Here is a 22,345-nt window from a genome sequence, read left to right on the forward strand (position 1 = left end):
TTATCTCAGATTCTCCAGCATCTGCAGTTCCTACTATCTCCAGACTCAAGTCTGCTTGCCTGAGACTCGCTCTTGGAATTAGGCAAGCCATACCAAATAGCAACACTTTCAGGAGAAGAAGGAGAAGTAGGCATTTCATACAGTTAAGAAAGAAGCTTGTGAATCTGTTGGCTGTTTATAATTGATCTCATTGAGTGTAAAAGGGCCTTTGTGATAATAGGTAATAAATTTTCTTTTTGTTCTGCAGTGTACCAGCCTGATGCCAGCAAGCATTCCACTTCTTGAATAAATCACCAATTGTGCTGCCAACAGTGATTGGTTTGTGCTGTAGATATGGCACCAAAACCAAGTGGCTCCACAAAGGCCGAGGAAACTCCTGTCAGGGTGGCAGTCCGAATCAGACCTCTGTTACCTAAAGAAATTCTACGTGGACATCAGTCTTGTGTCCATGTCGACCTCGATGCACAGCAGATTACTCTGGGACGTAACCGGCATTTCCAATTCGATATAATCTTCGACCAGACTGCCAGTCAGGATGAGGTATACAACAGTTGTGTGGAGCCACTGGTTGAGGCTTTCTTTGAGGGATTCAATGCCACCGTGTTTGCCTATGGACAGACTGGATCGGGCAAAACGTATACCATTGGGGAGACTTACATACGTAAGTTATGCACAAAGAGGGTTAGCACTGAAATTTGCAAGCACCTCTGCATCAGAGTATATGGAACATTTGACTCTTGCTGTGGCTTACTTGGTAAATGTGATGCATGGTATATTGCACTGAGTGGTACAGTTTGGATAAGGGCTAGGTTCCATCCTTGCTGCTGTTATCTCAAATGTGGTATTAATGTTATCTTAAATGTTGTCTTATATTAATGTTGTCTTAGGAATTCCCTCCCTAATGGCATTGTGGGTCACAGCCAGTGGACTGCAGCAATTAAAGAAGGCAGCTCACCACCACCTTCTTAAGGGCAACTAGGGATGGGCAATAAACGCTGGCTAGCCAGCAAAGCCCACGTGCCACAAATGAATTAAAAAAAAAAGTTCCCAGTTCTATTGAGAGGGAAATCTAGCCCAACTTCTTGCACCTAATCCCTATCCTGTGATAATTTTTTTCATCCGCGGTCAATATTTATTCCTCAGTGAGTATCACAATAAAATTAATGGTTCAGTCATTTTCTCATTCCTCAGATAATTGTCTGAAAATAATTGCTGGTCAGTCAAGTAGTCATATTTTAATTGTAGAGTAAGTTCCAGGGGAAAACTTTGAAGTGGAGTGTTTGAAGGAGGAGGAATCTGAAGGATATGTTGGTGAGCAGAGTTGATCTATTTTTTTTAAAAAAAGGATATCCTTTTAGACTGATAGCATTTTCCTAGATTTGTTTTATGTTCTACATTGTGGATAGAGTTTGTGCACTGTTGGATTGTGACTTACCTAAATGTTTACTCTACTTTATATCATCCTCAGCTTCTGTTACTGATGATGACGAGGGCATAATTCCCCGTGCTTTGGCAGAGATCTTTAAGCTGATTGATGAGAATGATGCAGTGGATCACACTATTAAGGTGTCATACCTAGAGGTTTACAAGGAAGAATTCAGAGACTTACTGGAGGTGGAAACAGCAAGCAAGGACATCCGTATTCGAGAGGATGACAAAGGAAACACAGGTCAGAGAGTTTTATTTGGGAAAGGTGAAATCAGGTGTGTCTTCATCCAAAATAGACTGTAATAATTAGGAGAACTCTGGATTCAGAAGATAATCTTTGAAGAGAATTTAGTAGGTTATTGTTAGGTTCAGGGAAACTCAGCTGGTCTGGCAACATCTGTGAAAAGTCATATTGGAGATGAAACATTAATGCTGTCTGTCTTGCCACAGATACTGCCTTACCTGCTGAGTATCTCCACCAATTTCAGCTTTTATTTCAGATTTGTAGCATCTGCAGTATTTTTCTCTCATTATTGTTACATTTATTTGGTATGCCAAAGGCAGCTTCTGTTGTATGGGTACTGATTTGCCTTTTCATTAAGTTGTGAATATCTGTTTCATTTTCAGTGCTTTGTGGTGTCAAGGAATGCGAAGTGGAAGGGTTGGATGAAGCTTTGAGCTTACTTGAGATTGGTAACACTGCCAAGCATACTGGGACAACAGAGGTCAACATGCATTCCAGCCGCTCTCATACCATTTTCACAGTTACCATGGAACAGAGACGAGGACTTGGTCGGACCACACGACTTGCTGCCACTCCTGGAGACCTGCTGAGTCCCACACAGGTGATAACTTCTAAGTTTCACTTTGTAGACTTGGCAGGCTCAGAGCGAATTGTGAAGACGGGCAACACTGGTGAACGCCTGAAAGAATCCATTCAGATCAACAGCGGATTGTTGGCATTGGGCAATGTCATCAGTGCCCTGGGTGATCCAAGGAGAAAGGGTTCACATATTCCTTATCGGGATTCCAAGATTACCAGGATCCTCAAAGACTCGCTTGGTGGTAATGCAAAGACACTGATGATTGCTTGTATAAGTCCCTCTTCATTCAACTTTGATGAGAATTTAAACTCTTTAAATTATGCCAAAAGGACTCAGAACATTAAAAACCGGGCGGTGATAAACTTCAAAAAAGATGTGGATTGTACCAATGAGCTAGAACTTCAAATCAAGACTCTTCATGAAGCTATGGAGCACACCCAACAAGTGTCACTGAACAAATGCTTCAGGCAATTGCCTGAGAAGTACATGGCTCGATTGCATGCTGAGAGCTCCCATTATCGGACCTGCACGGATGCTGCATACCGAATTTTTATGGAATTGCAGGGAGACAGGAACCTCACGGTGGATCAGGTGCTAAAAGTGAAAGAGTGGATAACGAATGTGGAAGAGATGCGGAGTGAGCTCTCCACCGCCTCTGGCCTCGACAGTGGTATTGAGTGCAATTCAACTGATGAACCCAAGACTAGAGGTGTATCTAAGCAACAGGTATACCTTTTTAGGATGAGATTCTTTGTATGACTGTGGCAAACGTACCAGCAGGATTTAAGATAAATATAACTTTTTCTTTATTATTTCGAAACCTAGATGAAATGAAATCAAAATCCATGCTGCCAAGATCTGCAAAATCAAAATACATATTCTTAATTCCAAACCCTTTTCTTACATTGAACTGAACCTGGCACCCATCTGCCTCTGCAATTTGTGTATTTATAGAATTATCTATCTCGTTCTCTCACTTATTTTTCTTTACTGCTCCCTGACCAGCCCATTCCATGTGTTCATTATCCACTGTCGAAATAATTTAAATAGGTAGAGAATTGAAGAGATATTTTTCTAACAGTGGATGAACTTGCAAGCTTTACCAATACTGAACTTCCCTATATTTCACCTTTAACAGTTTCCTGTTGGTCAGAAATTCTTTTCCTGATGCATGATTTTAAGTCTGTGAACTTTTCATAGTCTTTTCCGTGCAAATTTTAAATAGGCTTGGATTATTTTCAAATAGTGTCTACTTATATTGTGATAATCACCAAGCATTGTAATTCTGGATTCTGCTCGGCCACACTCTTACGTTTGGAGGGACTGTCGTTTTGACCTATACAACAGTAAGGTGAACTGCTCATAGTTACAGATCTGTCACTGATGGTGATAACGGTGGAAAGAATTTGAGAATTAAATTAAGTGCACTATAAACAAAGGTACGTTGTCTTAAGCCAAATTGTTTCTCATGGTGCTTCGATGCCAAAGTGACACATAGCTCAGTGACACACTTTATCTGTGATGCCTGTGCATGTTATTGTAACCCTCCTTGACCTCCTTTCTATGCAGGGTCCCAGTGAAGTTGGCCAGGACCCTGGGCAAGAGCAGAAGCAGCTTGTTCCAAAACTGCAGGCAAAGGTTCAGCGGCTGGAGGAAGAGAACAGAGATTTCTTGGCAGCCCTCGAGGATGCCATGGAGCGGTTTAAACAGCAGGTAGCAGCCATGTGCCTGGCTTCAGTCACAGTCTTAACTAACTCGGGCATGATCAGAAACAAAGGACGAAAAGAACTTCACTATTTGCAGTGTGCAGGAGAACAATTATAAATAAAAAAAAGCAACTCTATCAGGATTAAAGACAGATTTGCCTGATAAAATCTAGACTGAGAAATAAACAAGCATTGATCATGCCAATGATTAAAAGTTTTTGTATGATTATTCTAGTGGGTGCTTGCCTTCCATACTGTCCATTTTATTCTATGGAAATTGCGATTGAAGTATCTTTTAGATGGTGGCACAATATGGATTGCCAATCCGATATCATCAGTTATATGCAGTGCAATTCCATTGCTGCTAGTGGACTTAAATATTAGATTCTGCATGTAATGGGCAGTCAAACTATATTATTCATTTTACACTGGCATCTGAGACAATTTCCTCACTTCGATCTGTGACCATTGCTAAAAATTAGAAAGCAGCAGTTTTTATATCTCTATAGCCTTCAGTCTACTTCTCACCAAAAACTGGTCCAGCTCATTGGAGGTACCAGTTGACAGCAAAAGGAATTCGGTAATACTGGTCAGAAAAGTTCATGTTTCCTTTCAGTGTTCCTGTTCTAACAGCAGCTAACCCTTTGTTCATAATTTAGTCTCTTTTCAAGAACAACCCTGTTTAGATTGAATGAAAACAAAGTTGCTGGAAAAGCTCAGGTCTAGCAGCATCTGTGAAGAAAAAATCAGGAAGGGTCACCGGTCCCGAAACAAAACGTTAACTCTGATTTTTTCCTTCACAGATGCTGTCAGACCTGCTGAGCTTTTCCAGCAACTTTGATTTCGTCCCTGATTTACAGCATCCGCAGTTCTTTTGGTTCCTGTTTAGATTGACATTGTCATGTTTTTTCTCTTTCATGCTGTCCTGACTAGTTCCAGCATTTCTAATTTTAATTATAGACACATGTAATGTTTGTATCCAGCAGTGACACATTGATGCTGTTGTAGATCTTAGATAATTATTGCAGAAGGGACAGCACCAATGATGCATTTAGTCATCAGGCTTATTTGCTCTGTACCAGAACTGTCTAGTCTAATCAAGTTTCCCTTTAATATTTAACTTTAAGAATTTGAATTCTTGATGCTGCATCAATGAGAGCATTTAATTGTCTTCTGAGATGATGCATTCCATTTTATAATTGCAAATTTTCTTAAAGCTATCCTGACTGTTCTTCTAGTACTAATCCTGTGTCTGTGCACCGAGTTCACTGAGTTTCATATTTGAGGGCTCCTCTTCCAGTTTTTCCAAGGACTACATTTTGTTGTTTTTGGGGAGCTGTTTTTTTTCATAGAGTCATATAGCACAGAGAGCAGACCCTTTGGCCCAACTCATTCATGTCGACCGGCTTTCCTAAATGAACTAGTCTGATGCCTGCCTTTGGCCCAGTTCCCTCTAAACCTTTCCTCTATCCATGTCCCTGTCCAACTGTCTTTTAAATGTTGTAGTTGTATTTGCCTCCAACGCTTCCTCTGGCAGCTCCTTCCATATATGTGCCACCCTCAGTGTGAAAAAGTTGCCCCTGAGGTCCCTTTCCAATCTTTCCCCTTTCATCTTAAACCTATGCCCTCTAGATTTGGACTCCACTACCCTGAGGAAAAGACCTTGGCTATTCATTATTTAAGCTATTCACCTTATCTTTTCCCCTCATGATTTTATAAACCGTTATAAAGTAACCCCTCAGCCTCCTATGTTCCAGGGAAAAGAGCGCCAGCCTCTCTTTTAACTCAAACTCTCCAATCTCAGTAACATCCTTGTAAATCTTTTTTGCACTTTTCCAGTTTAATAACATCCTTCCTATAGCAGGGCTACCAGAACTATATGCATTACTCCAAAAGTGGCCTCGCCAATGTCCTGTATCTAAGGTTCTTGAGTAGATTTGTAGTTTGGGTTGTGGATGCCGTGGTTGGTTCACTTGCCGAGCTGGTTCGTTAGTTTGCAGATGTTTCATTACCCTGCTGGGTAACATCATCAGTGCAGTCTCCAATGAAGCGCTGTTGTGTTTTCCCACCTGGTATTTAAACTCTGGGGTCTGTTGGATAAGGAGAACCACCAGTTCGATTGGGACAACACCAGGATCCTAGGACAGGCCAAACAAAGATGAGCACGGGAATTCCTAGAGGCCTGGTACTCCACAAAGAAGGCCAGCAACGAACACATAGAACTAGACCCTATATATGCACCACTGTGAAGGAAAACCGGAAATGAGGTAATCAAATTCAACCCCAGAGTTTAAATACCAGGCAGGAAAACACAACAGCGATTCATCGGAGGCTGCACTGATGATGTTACCCAGCAGGGTAATGAAACACCTGCGAACTAACGAACCAGCTCAGCGAGTGAACCAACCACAGCAATGTCCTGTATAACCACAACATGACATCCCAGCTGTTATACACGATGCTGTGACCAGTGAAGGCAAGCATAACCAAATGCGGTCTTATCACCCTGTCTAACTGTGATGCCACTTTCAAGGCACTTTCAGTTCTGAGGAAGGGTCGCCGGACCTGAAATGTTAACTCTGATTTTTTTTTCTTCACAGATGCTGCCCGACCAGCAACTTTGTTTTTATCCATGGAACTATTTACCTGCACCCCTAGGCTTCTGTTTGACAACATTCTCCAGATCACTACCATTAATTATAAAAATCCTGCCCTTGTTTGTCTTATCAAAATGCAACACCTTGCTTTTATCTAAATTCAATTCTATTTATCATTCCTCAGAGCACTGGCCCAGTTGATTGAGATCCCATTGTATTCTTAGATAACCTTCTTCACTGCCCACCTTACCACTAATTTTGGTGTCATTTGCAAACTCACTAACCATGCCTCCTATGTTCTCATCCAAATAGCATATGTAAAGGACAAAAAACAGTGGACCCAGCACTAATCCTTGCAACACACTTTTTATTCTCAGTAACTTATCTATTCAGTGATGCTGTCATGTAGTAACATATCTTTTTTATTTCTGTTGACATGCAAGTTAATTTCCAAAACACCACAAGATTTAAATTAGTGTAAGAAAAGAGTCATGAGTTGACAAATGTTTTCATTTTCAAAATAATTGGCGCACACATCAAGACACAAAAGATAAAGTACCTGGTGGTGAGCTTAAACTTAGGGTCGCCATGCCTCAGGCAAGGTTGAGAAGGCTGTTAGCATTACTTTATTGCAAGGCAGCTGTCCAACTGGCTGAGCTAACTGACCTACAAATCAAATACACACAATAAGGTATCACCCTAAATATACCTTCTGAGCACGTATTAAGTTGAAATATTTAACCAAGCAGTGTCAGCCCTCTTGATTTAATCTTGGATTTCAAACTCAGATTGATATTTAACAATCAACAGTGTTCATTGCAGTAGGATCCATACTCTTTTCCTGAGAGTAGTGGCTCCTGAACGTATGCAACACTAAACTAGACGTTTCACATTAATTTCCAAGGAATTCATTAAGTCAGTGATTGAATTTTTCTTGCATCCCAGTTAGCTCACATCCCATTATTGACAGGTTTAAAACTGTTCTCTCTCCTTTGCAACTTCTCTCTATCCTCCCATTCAAGCAACCTGCTTCTGCTCCCCCACCCAGTCTCTTGTGGTCTCATTCACTTTTTCCCCATCCTCATTCTCTTAAAGCCTTCTCATTCTCCCCATACTGCCACCTCTTCCCAGCCATTCCCTCCTCTGGCTAAACATTGGATGAATAGATGGAACCTCTGAATCCAGTTAAAAGCCCTTCCAACATCAACAAAATTTCAGGCAATTTAGAGACCTTAGGTGGAAGATTCACCAGCATCCCTGCATATTTTAAACACTAATTTGCCCTCTTCCACTATATCTCCTGCCAAACACTTCCAGAATTTTGAAGTTAGATGCATTAGCTGCATCCACTCCCCCCAGCAACTTAGCTTTCTCTGCTCCAGCAAACAGTTCTAATTTTTCCAAGATTTTCATCATAACCAGATGTAGCATATCCTGGTATTATCAGCATGCATTCGTGCAGTGCTATTCCTTTAACTTTATGCACGAGAAGCCTAGTCCAAATAAGCTAATTCAGCTTGTCTTGACTGCAAGGCTCCCAAATTAAAAAAAAAACAACCTTTTGAGAAAAACACTAAGGGGACAACCAATATTACATAGAATGTATAGCAAGAAACATTTCATTCAATCCGACTTGTCTATTCTAGTATTTCTACTCGACCTGAACTTCCTCCTCCTCTTCTTCAGCTAACCTTATCAGTATCTCCTTCTATTCCTTTCATTTGCATGTTAATGTAGCTTCCCCTTAATTGTATCTCTGCTACTCACCTCAATTACTCCATGTGCTGGCAAGTCCTACATGCTAATCTTGGGTAGAGAAGTTTCTTCTGGATCCCTTTTTGAATTCTGTACCTAATGCTTGGGAAAGCAACAGAGAAAATTGGGAAGGAGGGCGAACGAAGCATTTGTTCATGTTTTCTTTTGAATTATTTTACAGAATGAAACGTTATTGGATCAGGAGGACCAGATTATTGAATTACAAAGTAGACTGAAGCTAGTAGGAGGGAATCAGTCTGCCGTGTTGGTGGATGAGGTCGTAGAGAGCCTGCAGCTTGCTGACCTCAGTTGCAGGCCTCACACAGCCCCTCAACTTTGCAGATTGAATGTGCCACGTTCCAGTCACATTCTCAATAATGAAACTGAAAGAACTCATTCCAAGAAGGTGCGTTTCCATTAACCTACTTGCTTCTAGTAAATATATCATCCAAATAGTACACCAATGATGTTGGCTTGCTCATTTGATCCCTCGGTTGAAAGGTTGTGACGTCAAGCGCTTTGAGAATGCATAATGTGAACTGACAATCCAGGTAAATACTGAATTATCGTAGAATCCCTACAGTGTGGAAACAGGCCCTTCGACCCAACAAGTCCACACCGACCCTCTGAGCATCCCACCCAGACCTATCCTCCTATAACCCACCTAATCTACATATCCCTGAACACTATGGGCAATTTAGCATGGCTAATCCACGTAACCTGCACATCTTTGGACTGTGGGAGGAAACCGGAGCACCCAAAGGAAACCCATGCAGACACGTGGAGAATGTGCAAACACCACACAGACAGTCACCTGAGGGTGGAATCGAACCCAGGTCCCTGGCACTGTGAGGCAGCAGTGCTAATCACTGAGCCACCCTGCCATCCAAATTGTTGGAAGTGTAATCCTTTGGATGAGACAGTAAACTATCAGTCCTCTTCCTGGTGTTTTAGATGGATATTAAAAATAAAATAATACTAGTCAGAGAAGAGAAATGAGTTCTTTTTGCGTTCTTGTCAATACAAGGCTGTCAATCATGTCAAGAAAAGGCTGGTTTATGTTTCAGAGATAGTAGGAACTGCAGATGCTGGAGAATCTGAGATAACAAGGTGTAGAACTGGATGAACACCGCAGGCCAAGCAGCATCAGAGGAGCAGGAAAGCTGACGTTTTGGGCCTAGGCCCTTCTTCAGAAAAAACTGGTCTATGTTAAGAGAGTTTTCAGGTAGGGCAAGAAGGCAGGTCCTGAATCCACCCTAGCTGAAATGGGGATTGAGCCTATTTTATGGTACAAATCTGATCCATATTGGCTGTTACAGCCAACTGACCCTATTTTGTATCTAGATCTCTCCTTTACTACCATTATCACTCCCTTTGTCATTTGCTGTGGGTACCCTCACTGCCTGTTCCAATTATTCCTCCAGCCCTTTGTCGACAGCATTTTCCAGCCCTGTTCAGTTCTGAAGAAGAGTCACCCAACTTGAAACATTAACATTGCTTCTTTCTCCAAAGATGCTGCCAGACCCAATGAGCTTTCCTAGCACTTTGTTTTTATGGTACCCACTGTGTCACAACACCTTCATCTGTACTAGATGACGATATCATCAATTCCTTCCATTGCAGGCAGAGGACTGGGTGACTGTGGTCTGTGATATAACTTCATTTATGACAACAACCTGTATTGATTTGGCACATTTAGAAAAATGACACTAGGCATTTCACAAGAATGCAATTAGGCATAAGTTGATGCAGGGCCAAAGAAGGATGTATTAGAAAGGATGACTAAAAGCATGTCATATTCAGCACAGAAACAGACCCTTTGGTCCAACTCGTCCATGCTGACCAGATATCTAGTCCCATTTGCCAGCATTTCGCCCATATCCCTCTAAATCTTTCCTAATTGTTTCTACTTAGTGGGCGGCATTTGGCTCACTGGTTAACCTTGCTGCCTAACAGCACCAGAGACCTGGGTTCAATTCCAGCCTCAAGTGAGTGTCTGTGTGGAGTCTGCACGTTCTCCCTGTGTCTGTGTGCATTTCCAGCAGGTGCTCCGGTTTTCTCCCACATTCCAAAGATGTGCAGGTTAAGTGGATTGGCCATGCTGATTTGCCCATAGTGTCCACGTATGTGTTGGTTAGATAGATTAGCCATGGGAAATGCAAGTTTACAGGAATATGGTAGCGGGGCGAGACCAAGTGAGTTCTTGCTGGGCCAATTGGCCTATTTCCACACTGTAAGGATTCTGTGGGTTTGTTGTTATTCATATACCCATCCTTTTAAATGTTGTAATTGTGCCAGCGTCCACCACTTCTTCTGGCAGCTCATTTCCATACATGCACCACCCTCTGCATGAAAATTTGCTCCTTCGGTCCCTTTTAAATCTTTGCCCTCTCACCTTAAACCTATGTCTGCTAGTTTGAGACATACCCACCATGGGGAAGAGACCTTGTCTACTTACCCTATCCATGCCCCTCATGATTTTGTTAACCTCTAAGGTCACCTCTTATCTCTGACGCTCCAGGGAAAATAGCCCCAGTCTATTCAGCCTCTCCCTATAGCTCAAACCCTCCAGCGCTGGCAACATCCTTGTAAATCTTTTCTGAACTCTTTCAAGTTTCACAACATCCTTCCTATAGGAGGGAGACCAGAATTACATGCAGTATTCCAGTAGTGGCTTAACCAATGTCCTGTTCAGGCTCAACATGACCTCCCAACTCCTATACCCGAGGCACTGACCAATAAAGGCAAGCATTCCAAGCACCTTCTTCACTATCCTATCTACCTGCGCCTACACTTTCAACAACTATGAACCTGCACTCCAAGAACACTCCCCAGGACCTTACCATTAAGGATATAAGTCCTGCCCTGATTTGCCTTTCCAAAATGCAGCACTTCACATTTATCTAAATTCAACTCCATCTGCCACTCCTTGGCCTGTCTGATCAAGGTCCCGTTGTACCCTGAGGTAACCTTCTTCGCTGTCTGCTACACCACCAATTTTGGTGTCATCTGCAAACTTACTAACCATACCTCCTATGCTCACATCCAAATTATTTATATAAATGACGAAAAGCAGTGGACCCAGCACTGATCCTTGTGGCACACCACTGGTCACAGGCCTCCAGTCTGAAAAATAACCCTTCACCACCACTCTCTGTCTTCTACCTTTTTCGAGCCAGTTCTATATCCAAATAGCTAGTTTTCCCTGTGTTCCATGTGATCTAACTTCGCTAACCAGTCTACCATGAGGAATCTTTTCGAATGCCTTACTTAAGTCCATACAGTTAAGTCCACAGCCCTGCCCCCATCAATCATCTTTGTTGCTCCTTCAAAAAACTCAATCAAGTTAGTGAGACACAATTTCCCATGCACAAAGACACGTTGACTATCCTTAATTAGTTCTTGCCTTTCCAAGTACATGTAAATCCTGTCCCTCAGGATTCCATCCAACAACTTACCCACCGCCAATGTCAGGCTCAGCAGTTCATAATTCCCTGGCTTTTCCTTACCACCTCTCTTAAATAGTGGCACCATATTAGCCAACCTCCAGTCTTCTGGCACCTCACCTGTGGCTATCGGTGATACAGATATCTCAGAAAGGGGCCCAGCAATCACTTCCCTAGCTTCCCATACATTTCGAGGTTACACTTGATCAGGTCCTTGGGTTTTATTCATCTTTATGCACTTTATGACGTCCAGCACCTCTTCCTCTTAATATGGACATTTTTAAGATGTCACTGTTTATTTCCCCACTTTCTCTATCTCCCATATCCTTCTCTACAGTAAACACTGATGCAAAATGAGTTCTGAGGAAGGGTCACTGGACCCGAAATGTTAACTCTGATTTTTCTTCACTGATGCTGCCACACGTGCTGAGCTTTAACAGCAACTTCTGTTTTTGATGCAAAGTACTTGTTTAGTGTCTCCCCCATCTCCTGCTGTTCCACACATAGATGGCCTTGCTGATCTTTGAGGGGCCCTATTCTCTCCATAGTTACACTTCTGTCCTTAATGTATTTGTACAATCCCTTTGGATTTTCCTTAACCCTATTTACCAAAAGCTATGTCCTGACCCCTTTTTGCCCTCATGATTTCTCTCTTAAGTATACTCCTACTGCCTTTATTCTCTTCGAGGATTCACTCGATCTCTGCTGTCTTTCCCTGACATGTGTTTCCTCCTTATTCTTAATCAATTATCTACTCATCCAGCATCCCCTACACGTACCAGCTTTGCCCTTCACCCTAACAGGAACATGCTGTGTCTGGACTCTCGTTATCTCATTTTTGAAGGCTTCTCGTTTTCCAACCGTCCCTTTACTTGTGAACATCCGCCCCCTATCAACTTTTGAAAGTTCTTGCCTAATGCCATCAAAAGTGGCCTTCCTTCAATTTAGAACTTTACCTTTTGGATCCAGTCTATTCTTTTCTGTCACTATTTTCAAACTAATAGAATTGTTGTCACTGGCCCCAAATGTTGCCCCACTGATTTGTCAGTCACCTGGCCTGCCTTATTTCCCAAGAGTAGGTCAGATTTTTCACCTTCTCTAGAAGGTACATCCACATACTGAATTAGAAAATTTTCTTGTACACGCTTAACAAATTTCTCTTCATACAACCCCTTAACGCTACGACAGTCCCAGTCTATGTTTGGAAAGTTAAAATCCATAACCACCCTATTTTTTCTTGCAGATAACTGAGATCTCCTTACAAATTTGTTTTGCAATTTCCCACTGACAGTTGAGGGTTCTGTAGTACAATCCCAATAAGGTAATCATCCCTTTCTTATTTTCCAGTTCCACCCAAATAACTTCACTGGATGTATTCCAGGAATATCCTCCCTACGTACAGCTGTAATGTTATCCCTAATCAAAAATGCTAATCCCTCTCCTCTCTTGCCCCGCTTTCTATCCTTCCTAAAGCATCTATACCCTGGAACATTAATCTGCCAGTCCTGTCTATCCCTGATGATTGCACAATGTTCAGCACCATTCACGACTCCTCAGGCACTGAAGCAGTCCATGTCTAAATGCAACAAAATCTGGACAATATCCAGGCATGGGCTGATAAGTGGCAAGTAACATTGATGCCACACAAATGCCAGGCTATGACCATTACCAATAAGAGACAATCTAACCACCGCCCCTTGATATTCAATGGTGTTACCATCACTGAATCCCTCATTATCAACATCCTCAGAGTTATCATTGATCAAAAACTCAACTGGACTCACCACATAAACATAGTGGCTACTAGAGCAGGTCAGACGCTAGGAATACTGCGGCAAGTAACTCACCTCCTGATTCCCTAAAGTCTGTCCACCATTTACGAGGTACAAGTCAGGAGTGTGTTAGAATACTCCCCACTTGCTTGGATGAGTGCAGCCCCAACAAGACTCAAGAAGCTTGGCACTATCCAGGACAAAGCAGCCCTCTTGCTTAGCACTGCATCCACAAGCATCCACTTCCTCAACCACTGACGCTCAGTAGCAGCTGTGTGTACTCACTAAGAGATGCACTGCAGAAATTCACCAAAGATCCTGGGATGACAACTTCCAAACACACAACCATTTCCATCTAGAAGTACAATGGCAGCACATACATTGGAATAGCACCACCTTCAACTTCCCCTCCAAACCACTCACCATCCTAACTTGGAAATATGTCCCTGTTCCTTCGCTGTTGCTGGATCAAAGTTCTGGAATTCCCTCCTTAGTGGCATTGTAGATCAACCCACAGCACGTGGACTGCAGCGGTTCAAGAAGGCAGCTCACCACCACCTTCTCAAGGGCAACTAGCGATGAATAATAAATGCTGCCCAGCCAGCGATGCCCAGATCCCACAAAATGAATACATTTAAAAAAAAGTCAATGCATATCGTAATGCACAGTAAGTTAGGAGTGAATGAGGTTCGAAGACAATTAGGACTCAATCAGTAGAGCTTTTGATATGTACCATTTTATGTAGGGTGGAAGATAGGAGGTCAGCTAGTTGATCATTAAAATTGTCAAAACTCACAGTGACAAAGTCATGAATGAAGTTTGATAAAGAGCTGATGTCGGGAGAGAGTCAAGCAATAATCCGAATGAAACGAGTAAACTAACTAATGCGTCAGGATTACAAATACATACAGAGTGAGGCTTATTCCCACTGTTTTTTCCACCACCTTCTGAAGGTGTTCCCTTCTTGCTGAGCACTGTTGCACTGGTACCAAATATAACTACAGTGCCTCACTCGATTATCTATTCAACATTTGTAAGTAGGTGCTAAAATCAAGTAGATTGTTTTACCAGTGGAGTATTACACAGCTAAGCCTAGCCAGATCTTATCTGATTTTCACTGACATGCACTGTATAGTAGATGGTCATTAGAAAGGAATTGTGACTCAAAGTCTGCAACACAACTCAACACAGACAAATGTACCATTCTGATCTTTAGTCTACTATGTGATGTGTTTACTCACTGAATCATCAGGGTGTGCCATTACCGATTATTACAACTGACCTTGATCAGTTGACTTTATTTTTGAGATTTCTGCTGTTGAACGTTCAGCATCAAACAAGGACAAACATCTGTACAGTCGTTCTGGCTTTATTTCAGACACTCGTATCAATCAATCTGTGCCATGCATCACTTCACAATCTTATTCCTGTCTGTTTATAAACTCAACTGACCGCAAATTATGTTTCTCTCTTTTAACAATAGATTTCTGCAAATGCCTCTTCCACAGAACATGCAGGTATTGCATTTCGCAGCCATGGTCAGTGCCTGCAGCAAAGCATGGGGGACAGAGATTCTGTGTTTCACAGAGACTGCAACAGAGATTGTGGATCAACAGTGTTGCGATCTGATGATGACACAGAGGAGGATGATTTTTGTGGGAGTCTAGAAAAAAACAGGTAAACATAACTTTTGTTATGAAAATTGATGATGGGGTAGTAAATAGTGAAGAATATAGCCTTAGATTACAGGAGGATGTAGATGGGCTGATCAATAGCAGGTGAAACTCAATCCAGACAAGTGTGAGGTGGTGCAATTATGCAGAACAAACAAGGTAAGGGAATACATGATGAACAGTAGGACTCTGGGAAGCATGGAAGATCAAAGGCACCTTGGTGTACATGTCCATTGATCATGTAAGGTAGTGGGACAAATAGAGAAAATGGTTAAGAAGGTGACTTTCCTTTATTAGCCAAAGCATAAAGTTTAAGAGCATGGAAGTTATGCTGGAACTGTATAAAAAGTTGGTTATGCCACAGCTAGTGTATTGTGTCCAGTTCTGGAATCTACCTGTCAGGAGGGATGTGATTACAATGGAGAGGGTGCAGAGGAGATTTACCAGAATGTTGCCTTGGCTGGAGAGTTTCAGTTAGGAAGAGAGATTGAACAGACTAGGGTTGTTTTCCTTAGAACAGAAAGGATTGAGTGGGGACATGATTGAGATGTATAAAATTATGAGGGGCACAGATAGAGTAGATAGGCAGAAACTTTCTCCCTTTGAGAAGGGATCAATGACTGGGGACATTGCTTTAAAGAAAGTGGCAGGAGTGTAAAAGAGGATGTGAGAAAAATGTTTTTTCCCCAGACAGTGGTAGGAAGCTAGAACTCATTGCCTGTACGAATGGTAGAGGCAGAAACCCTCATAACATTTAAGAATTATTTAACTGTCCACTTACTATGCCAAGGCACACAATGCTATGTGCCAAATGCTGGAAAATGAGAGTAGAATAGTTAGGTTGTTTTCCACCAATGCAGACTCGATGGGCCGAAGAGTCATTTTCTGTGCTGGAGACCTCTATGACTCGAAACTGACTCTCATTTAGTGCCCATGTTCTTGCCTATAATCTACTCCACAAACTGCTAGCATTCACAACCTTGAATGCACGTCAATTTATTAATCATATAATAATAAATCAAGTGCTTGATTTAAACCGTGCAAGATTTAGCTGGAAAATTCAGTACACATTATGGTTCTGAGCTTGGTGTGCTTTGCTGGCCAGTTCTTTGAATTCCAAGTTAGAAAGCAATATCTTTGAATTCCAAGACATCTGTTGTAACACCTACACTTTATACCTTTGTTCAGCCCTACTACTTGACGCTTAACTGTTTATCCATTACCTAATAACATTAGATTTTTTCCAAGTCTGTTAAAAGTAACTGCAGTTTTAATGTAACAAAGGCAGAAACATTACTGGAGAAACTCAGCAGGGCTGGCAGCATCTGTGGAGAGAAAGCAAAGTTAAAGTTTCAAGTCCAATGACGCTTCTTCAGAACAGTTTCTCCAGCAATTTCTGTTTTTGTTTCAGGTCTCCTTTATCCACAATTCTTTGTTTAGTTTTATTGCAGTTTTAATGATTTCTGTTCATAATATTGCTTTCTAACTTTGGTTTAGTTTCACTCTGTTGATTTGTCAATTAATTCTTTGAAATACTTTTAAACAAAATCAAACAAGCCTGTCATGTGATTTACACTTGCATTCTTCCAATACAAAACTCCATTAACAGGAAAAAGCTACAAGTTAAATAAAGCAATTGATATCAAGGGAAATGAATACCAGTACCATATTACCAAACAGGTAGGCTAAGGCTGAACATTTTTGTGATGTCTTGTGTAACGTTCTCCTGAAAAATATAAAATATTTAGCATTGTTTTCATGCCTTGAAATTAATCCCTTGTCCCTCGACAGACATCAGATCAATCGGACCTGGACGAAAAGAGATGTGCCTGGAATGATCAGCACAGCGAAAAGCAGAAACAACCTTAGCCAGCTCCGAGACAGTGATTCGAGCAGTTTGCAAAGTGAAGTTACAAAACGTACGCAGCTTCTCATGGACTGACTGTTGCCTTGGCTGTATTAGTAATGAGTCAGTTCCATTCAAGGAGAATCCACTGCTTTTTGTACTTAAACACTTTTCTTTTCAAATACCGACCCTGCTTTCCTGACAGCAGTTGCTGTCATCTTTGTACAAGGCTCTTGCTCCTAATTGTCCTCTGGTATATCCTGAAGTTGTTCATGCTTCTGGTAGAAGCATGGGCAATAACTAGGAAGGCTTCCGGGAGTATTATAACTAAGTCAGATCAACATTTAAACCTAGGTTTCCGTCCTTAATCCTTGACAGGGCCACCTGTCTCAGAGACTTTCGTATGGAATGGGCTCACTCACATCGCACTGTCTGTATTCACATAAGTTCTGTGTTTCTTTCAAAAGCATTTTTCCGTTTGTTTAAGCACTTATTCCACACTTGACTTCTCTGACTGTTAGTACGCCATTGCTTGTGTTGGTACAGACCCTGGGTCCTCTTCTGATTATCTTTAAATGCCTCAGTCACCACGAGGAAGTTTCTCTAATTTGCCTTCGTTATAATACAGTTCTTAGAATTTGCTTTGTTTCTAGAATTCTAGAAGGAGGCCATTTGGCCAATTGAGTCCACACCGACCCCCCCCAAAGAGCATCCCTCCCTGACCAACCCCATACCATATACCTGTAACCCTGCATTTTCCATGTCTAACCCACCTAGCCTGCACGTCCCTTGACACTATGGACAATTTAGCATGGCCAGTCCACCTAACCTACACATCTTTTGGCTGTGGGAAGAAAATGGACCACCTGGAGGAAACCCACACACGCACAGGAAGAACGTGCAAACTCCACACAGACAGTCACCCAAGGCTGGATTCAAACCCGGGTCCCTGGTGCTGTGAGGCAGTAGTGCTAACCACTGAACCACCATGCCGTCCCAATAAGAGGAGTGGTGGTTTGACCTGGGTGTCACCATGCCTCAGGTGAGGAGACAGTATGAGAAAGTGAGTCCTCCATGGTAACTTCGGCTAGTACAGGAATTGAAACACGCTTGTTGGTATCACTGTATGTCACAAACCAGCCATTCAACCAATTGAGCTAACTGACCCCCCACCCCACCAAACCCCACATGTCCATAGATTTTGACTCTACAGTGCAGTGGCATATGCAAAACTGCATTGAAACAGGCAGAGCATGTCACTTCCTGGGGCAAGACGGAACATTCAGGCCATGATGTCTACATGCACCGTTTATGAAAGTAATGTTCCTCCTTTAATTTACTTTTTCCATTTACCCACTAGGTCACTCTGTTATCTGCACCTACACGTGATCTCAAACACTAACTCTGACTTGAAGCTGGTTGTTACAAAGAGTGTTGAGTGTCACCTTTGGCTTTAATTTTGCCTTCTCTACAGAGATTAAACCCAATTTGGTTTCCTGTAAAGAGCGTTAGATGGGGAAGGAGGTGATAGACTATGGGATTGAATCCATATTTCATTGAGTCGTCGTGCCATATTTGACTTACTGCAGCTTATCACGGTCATCCTCTGTATTAAGTAACGGAATCAAGAGCACTTGGGCTTCTCTGGCAAACCCACCATGGTGCTACTGTCAGGTCCCACTAGCTTGATTCTATATGTCGCAAGATAACTAAATCAGGATACAGCCAACACAATCTGGGGCAGTCTCCCAGAAAAGTGAAACATAATTTCAGATTCTTCCTTTAGACACAAATTCCAACAGGAGTAGATAGATACTACTTGAAATTAGTGTTTATAAACTTACCTCTTATATGTCAACCCTTAACATAATGTGCGCTATTAGCTATTTTACTTCCCATTTTTAGTAGACTCAGATTAGAGAACCTATAGGCTGACATATTAATTCCATGTTCTTCAGCTCCCTACAGGAGCGGTGACCAGGATGGGGCCCACTCACTGCCATTCTGTGATGAATTCAGGGAATATTCCCCTGTGAACCATCCCAAGATGAAGAACTCTGAGTGGAGACTCCTCCAAGCACAGCACAAGATGCGGGAGCTGGCCATCAATATCCGCATGAAGGAAGAATTGATCAAAGAACTCATCAAAACAGGTCGGAGGGGTTAATTTTGAGGAACATCTATTTAAATGCTGGCTCATAGATCATTTCTAACTGTCAGTCACTGGTGTGAGGTATTTCAAAATAAAAGGAAAAAATGTTAGAGAAACTCCACAAGTTTGGCAGCATCTGCTGGGAGAGAAACAGAGTTAACGTTTCAAGACCAATGAATGAATGAATGATTTATTGTTGCATATATCTGGGAGGTACAGTGAAAAGTGTTCTGTTGCCACAATCTGGCAGCATTTTGAGAATAAGGATAAAGAAAAACTACTTAAATAACGTTCATCTTCATCTGCCAGCGTCCCAAGCATGGCTCCAGGTCTTCTGCAAGGTCCATGCTCTAGGCCAGGAGCCAGGAGTCCCCGCTTGGGGCACTGATACCACCGCAAACAGTGATCCACCCCTGCTGAATGAGTCTACGCTCCGGGTTTACCACACCCAGGAGTCCACGCCTGCACTGCTGTTTAGAACTGAAGTTCGGAACTGAACTGAGCATTCTGAAAAAAAGTCAAATCAGACTGGAAACATTAACTCTGCTTCTTTCTCCACAGGTGCTGCCAGACCTGCCTTTCTCCAACCCCTTTTCTTTTAATTTGAAGTTTCCAACATCTGCAGAATGTTGTTTTTATTTGGTGAGGTATTTCATCAGCTTCAAAAATCAATTCATGTTGTTTTTGAAAGTTATAGAGTCGTACAGCATGGAAACAGACCCTTTAGTCCAACCAGTCCACTCGGAACATAATCCCAAACTAAACTAGTCCCGCCTGCCTGCTCCTGGCCCATATCCCTCCAAACCTTTCCTATTCATATATCCATCCAAATGTCTTTTAAACTTTGTAATTGTACCTGCATCCATCACTTCCTCAGGAAGTTCATTCCATACGCAAGCCACCCTCTTTGTAAAAAAATTGCCTGTTATGTCATTTTTAAATCTCTCTCCTCTTACCGTAAAAAGGTGTACCCTAGTCTTTAAATTTCCCATCTTAGGGAAAAGACAACTACTATCAACTCTACCTCAACCTCTCATTATTTTTTAAACTTCTGTCAGGTCACCCCTCAACCTCCTACGCTTCAATGAAACAGGTCCCAGCCTATTCAGCCTTTCTTTATAACTCAAACATTCCATAGCCGGAAACATCCTGGTAAATCTCTTCTGAACCCTCTCCAGCTTGATAATATCTTTTCTATAACTGGGCGACCAGAACTGGACACAGTACTCCAGAAGAGGCCTCACCAATGTCCTGTACAACCTCAACATAAGATCCCAACTCCTATACTCAAAGGACTGAGCAATGAAGGCAAGCATGCCACATGCCTTTTTAACTACCCTGTCTATATGTGACGCAAACTTCAAAGAATTATGTACCTGTACCCCTAGGTCCCTCTGTTCTGCATCACTACCCAAGGCCTTACCATTAATTGTGTGAGCCCCTACCCTTGTTAGTTGTACCAAAATGCAAAACCTCACATTTATCCAGATTGAATTTCTTCTGCCATTTTAAGCCCATTGAACCATTTGATCAAGATCCATTTGTAGTCTTTAAAAACCTTCTACACTGTTTACTATTCCGCCAATTTTGGAGTCATCTGCAAACTTATGAACGATGCCTTCTATATTCTCATCCAAATCATTTATATGAATGACAAACAAAGAGGACCCAGAACCAATCTCTGTGGAACACCACTGGTCACAGGCCTCCAGTCCGAAAAGCAACCCTCCACCATTACTCTCTGTCTCCTGCCGTTAAGCCAATTATGTCTCCAATTGGCAAGCTCACCCTCAATCCCATGTGACCTAACTTTACTAATTAGTCTACCATGTGAAACCTTGTCAAATGCTTTACTAAAATCCAAATAAACAACGTCTCCTGCTCTGCCAGCGTCAACCTTTTTGGTAACTTCCTCAAAAAACTCAATCAAGTTTGTGAGACACGATTTTCTTTGCATAAAACCATGCTGACTATCTCTAATCAATTTTTGCCTCTCAAAATATTCATAAATCCTATCTTTTATAATCACCTCCAACAATTTACCCACACCTGAAGTCAGAGTCACAGGTCTATAGTTTGTCGGTTTCTCCTTACGACCCTTCTTAAAAGTACAACATTAGCCACCCTCCAATCATCAGGCACCTCACCCGTAGTTACAGATGATGCAAATATTTCTGCACGGGGTCTCATGGTTTCCTCCCTTACTTCCCACAACATTCTGGGATACATTAGATTAGGTCCCAGAGATTTATCCACCTTTAGGTTCTCTAAGACCTCATAAACTTACTCTTCCGTAATGTGAACTGCTTTTAAAACATGAAAGTTTGTCTGCATTCTCTAGACTCCACTTCTTTCTCCACGATAAAAACTGATGTGAAATATTCATTAATTATCTCTCCCATCTCTTAGGGTTCAACACAAAGACGACCTCCTTAATCTTTAAGAGGCCCAACCCTCTCTCTAGTTACCCTCCATCTCTTAATATGTTTGTAGAATCTCTTTTGATTATCCTTAAGTTTACCTGCCAATGCTATCTCATATCCCTCTTTGCCTTCCTAATTTCTCCTTTAAGAATGCCCCTACACTCTTTATAGCGATTAAGAGATTCAATTGAACCAAGCTGTCCATATTCTCTTTTATTCTTGACTAGAACCTCAAAACCTTTATTCATCCATTGTTCCTTAATCTTACCAGCCTTACCCTTCAGTCTAACAGGAACAAAATACCGCTGAACACTTGTCATCACACTCTTGAATGCCTCCCACTTGTCAGACGTCCTTTTACCTGCGAACAGTCTACTCCAATCAACTTTTGAAAGTTCTTGTCTCATACCATTAAAATTTGCCTTACTCCAATTAAAAATTTTAACTTTTATGGAATGCTTATCCTTTTCCATAACCATTTTGAAGCTAATAGAATTATAATCGCTTTTCCCCCACTTTTACTTCAATCACATGCCTCATTGCCCAAAAGAAGGTCTAGTTTTGCTCTTTCCCAAGTAGGAGCATTCACATATCAATAAAGAAAATTTTCTTAAGCACATTTGACAAATTCTTCACCATCCAAGCGTTTAACACTACAGTAGTTCCAGTCAATATTTGGAAAATTAACATCCCCCAATACATGCTTACATATATCTGAGATAT

General features: G+C 41.7%; 1 protein-coding gene across 4 annotated transcripts in view; it reads left to right on the forward strand.

Moving 5' to 3' along the window:
• Nucleotides 1–22,345, forward strand: part of kif7 (kinesin family member 7) — a 42,980-nt gene that overhangs the window by 2,476 nt on the left and 18,159 nt on the right. For 3 of the 4 annotated variants that reach the window (XM_048615852.1, XM_048615851.1, XM_048615854.1), the window contains exons 2-9: nucleotides 248–661; nucleotides 1,469–1,669; nucleotides 2,056–2,978; nucleotides 3,822–3,965; nucleotides 8,492–8,716; nucleotides 15,012–15,205; nucleotides 16,993–17,120; nucleotides 19,006–19,200. In XM_048615852.1, coding sequence (XP_048471809.1) covers nucleotides 334–661; nucleotides 1,469–1,669; nucleotides 2,056–2,978; nucleotides 3,822–3,965; nucleotides 8,492–8,716; nucleotides 15,012–15,205; nucleotides 16,993–17,120; nucleotides 19,006–19,200 — 2,338 coding nt within the window. In that variant the 5' untranslated portion in view covers nucleotides 248–333. Of the gene's footprint in view, nucleotides 1–42; nucleotides 143–247; nucleotides 662–1,468; nucleotides 1,670–2,055; nucleotides 2,979–3,821; nucleotides 3,966–8,491; nucleotides 8,717–15,011; nucleotides 15,206–16,992; nucleotides 17,121–19,005; nucleotides 19,201–22,345 lie in introns of those variants that run through there. The other variant, XM_048615853.1, reaches the window with a different exon arrangement.

Source organism: Rhincodon typus, chromosome 33 (genome assembly GCF_021869965.1).
Source record: "Rhincodon typus isolate 14 chromosome 33, sRhiTyp1.1, whole genome shotgun sequence".
Classification (NCBI taxonomy): domain Eukaryota; kingdom Metazoa; phylum Chordata; class Chondrichthyes; order Orectolobiformes; family Rhincodontidae; genus Rhincodon; species Rhincodon typus.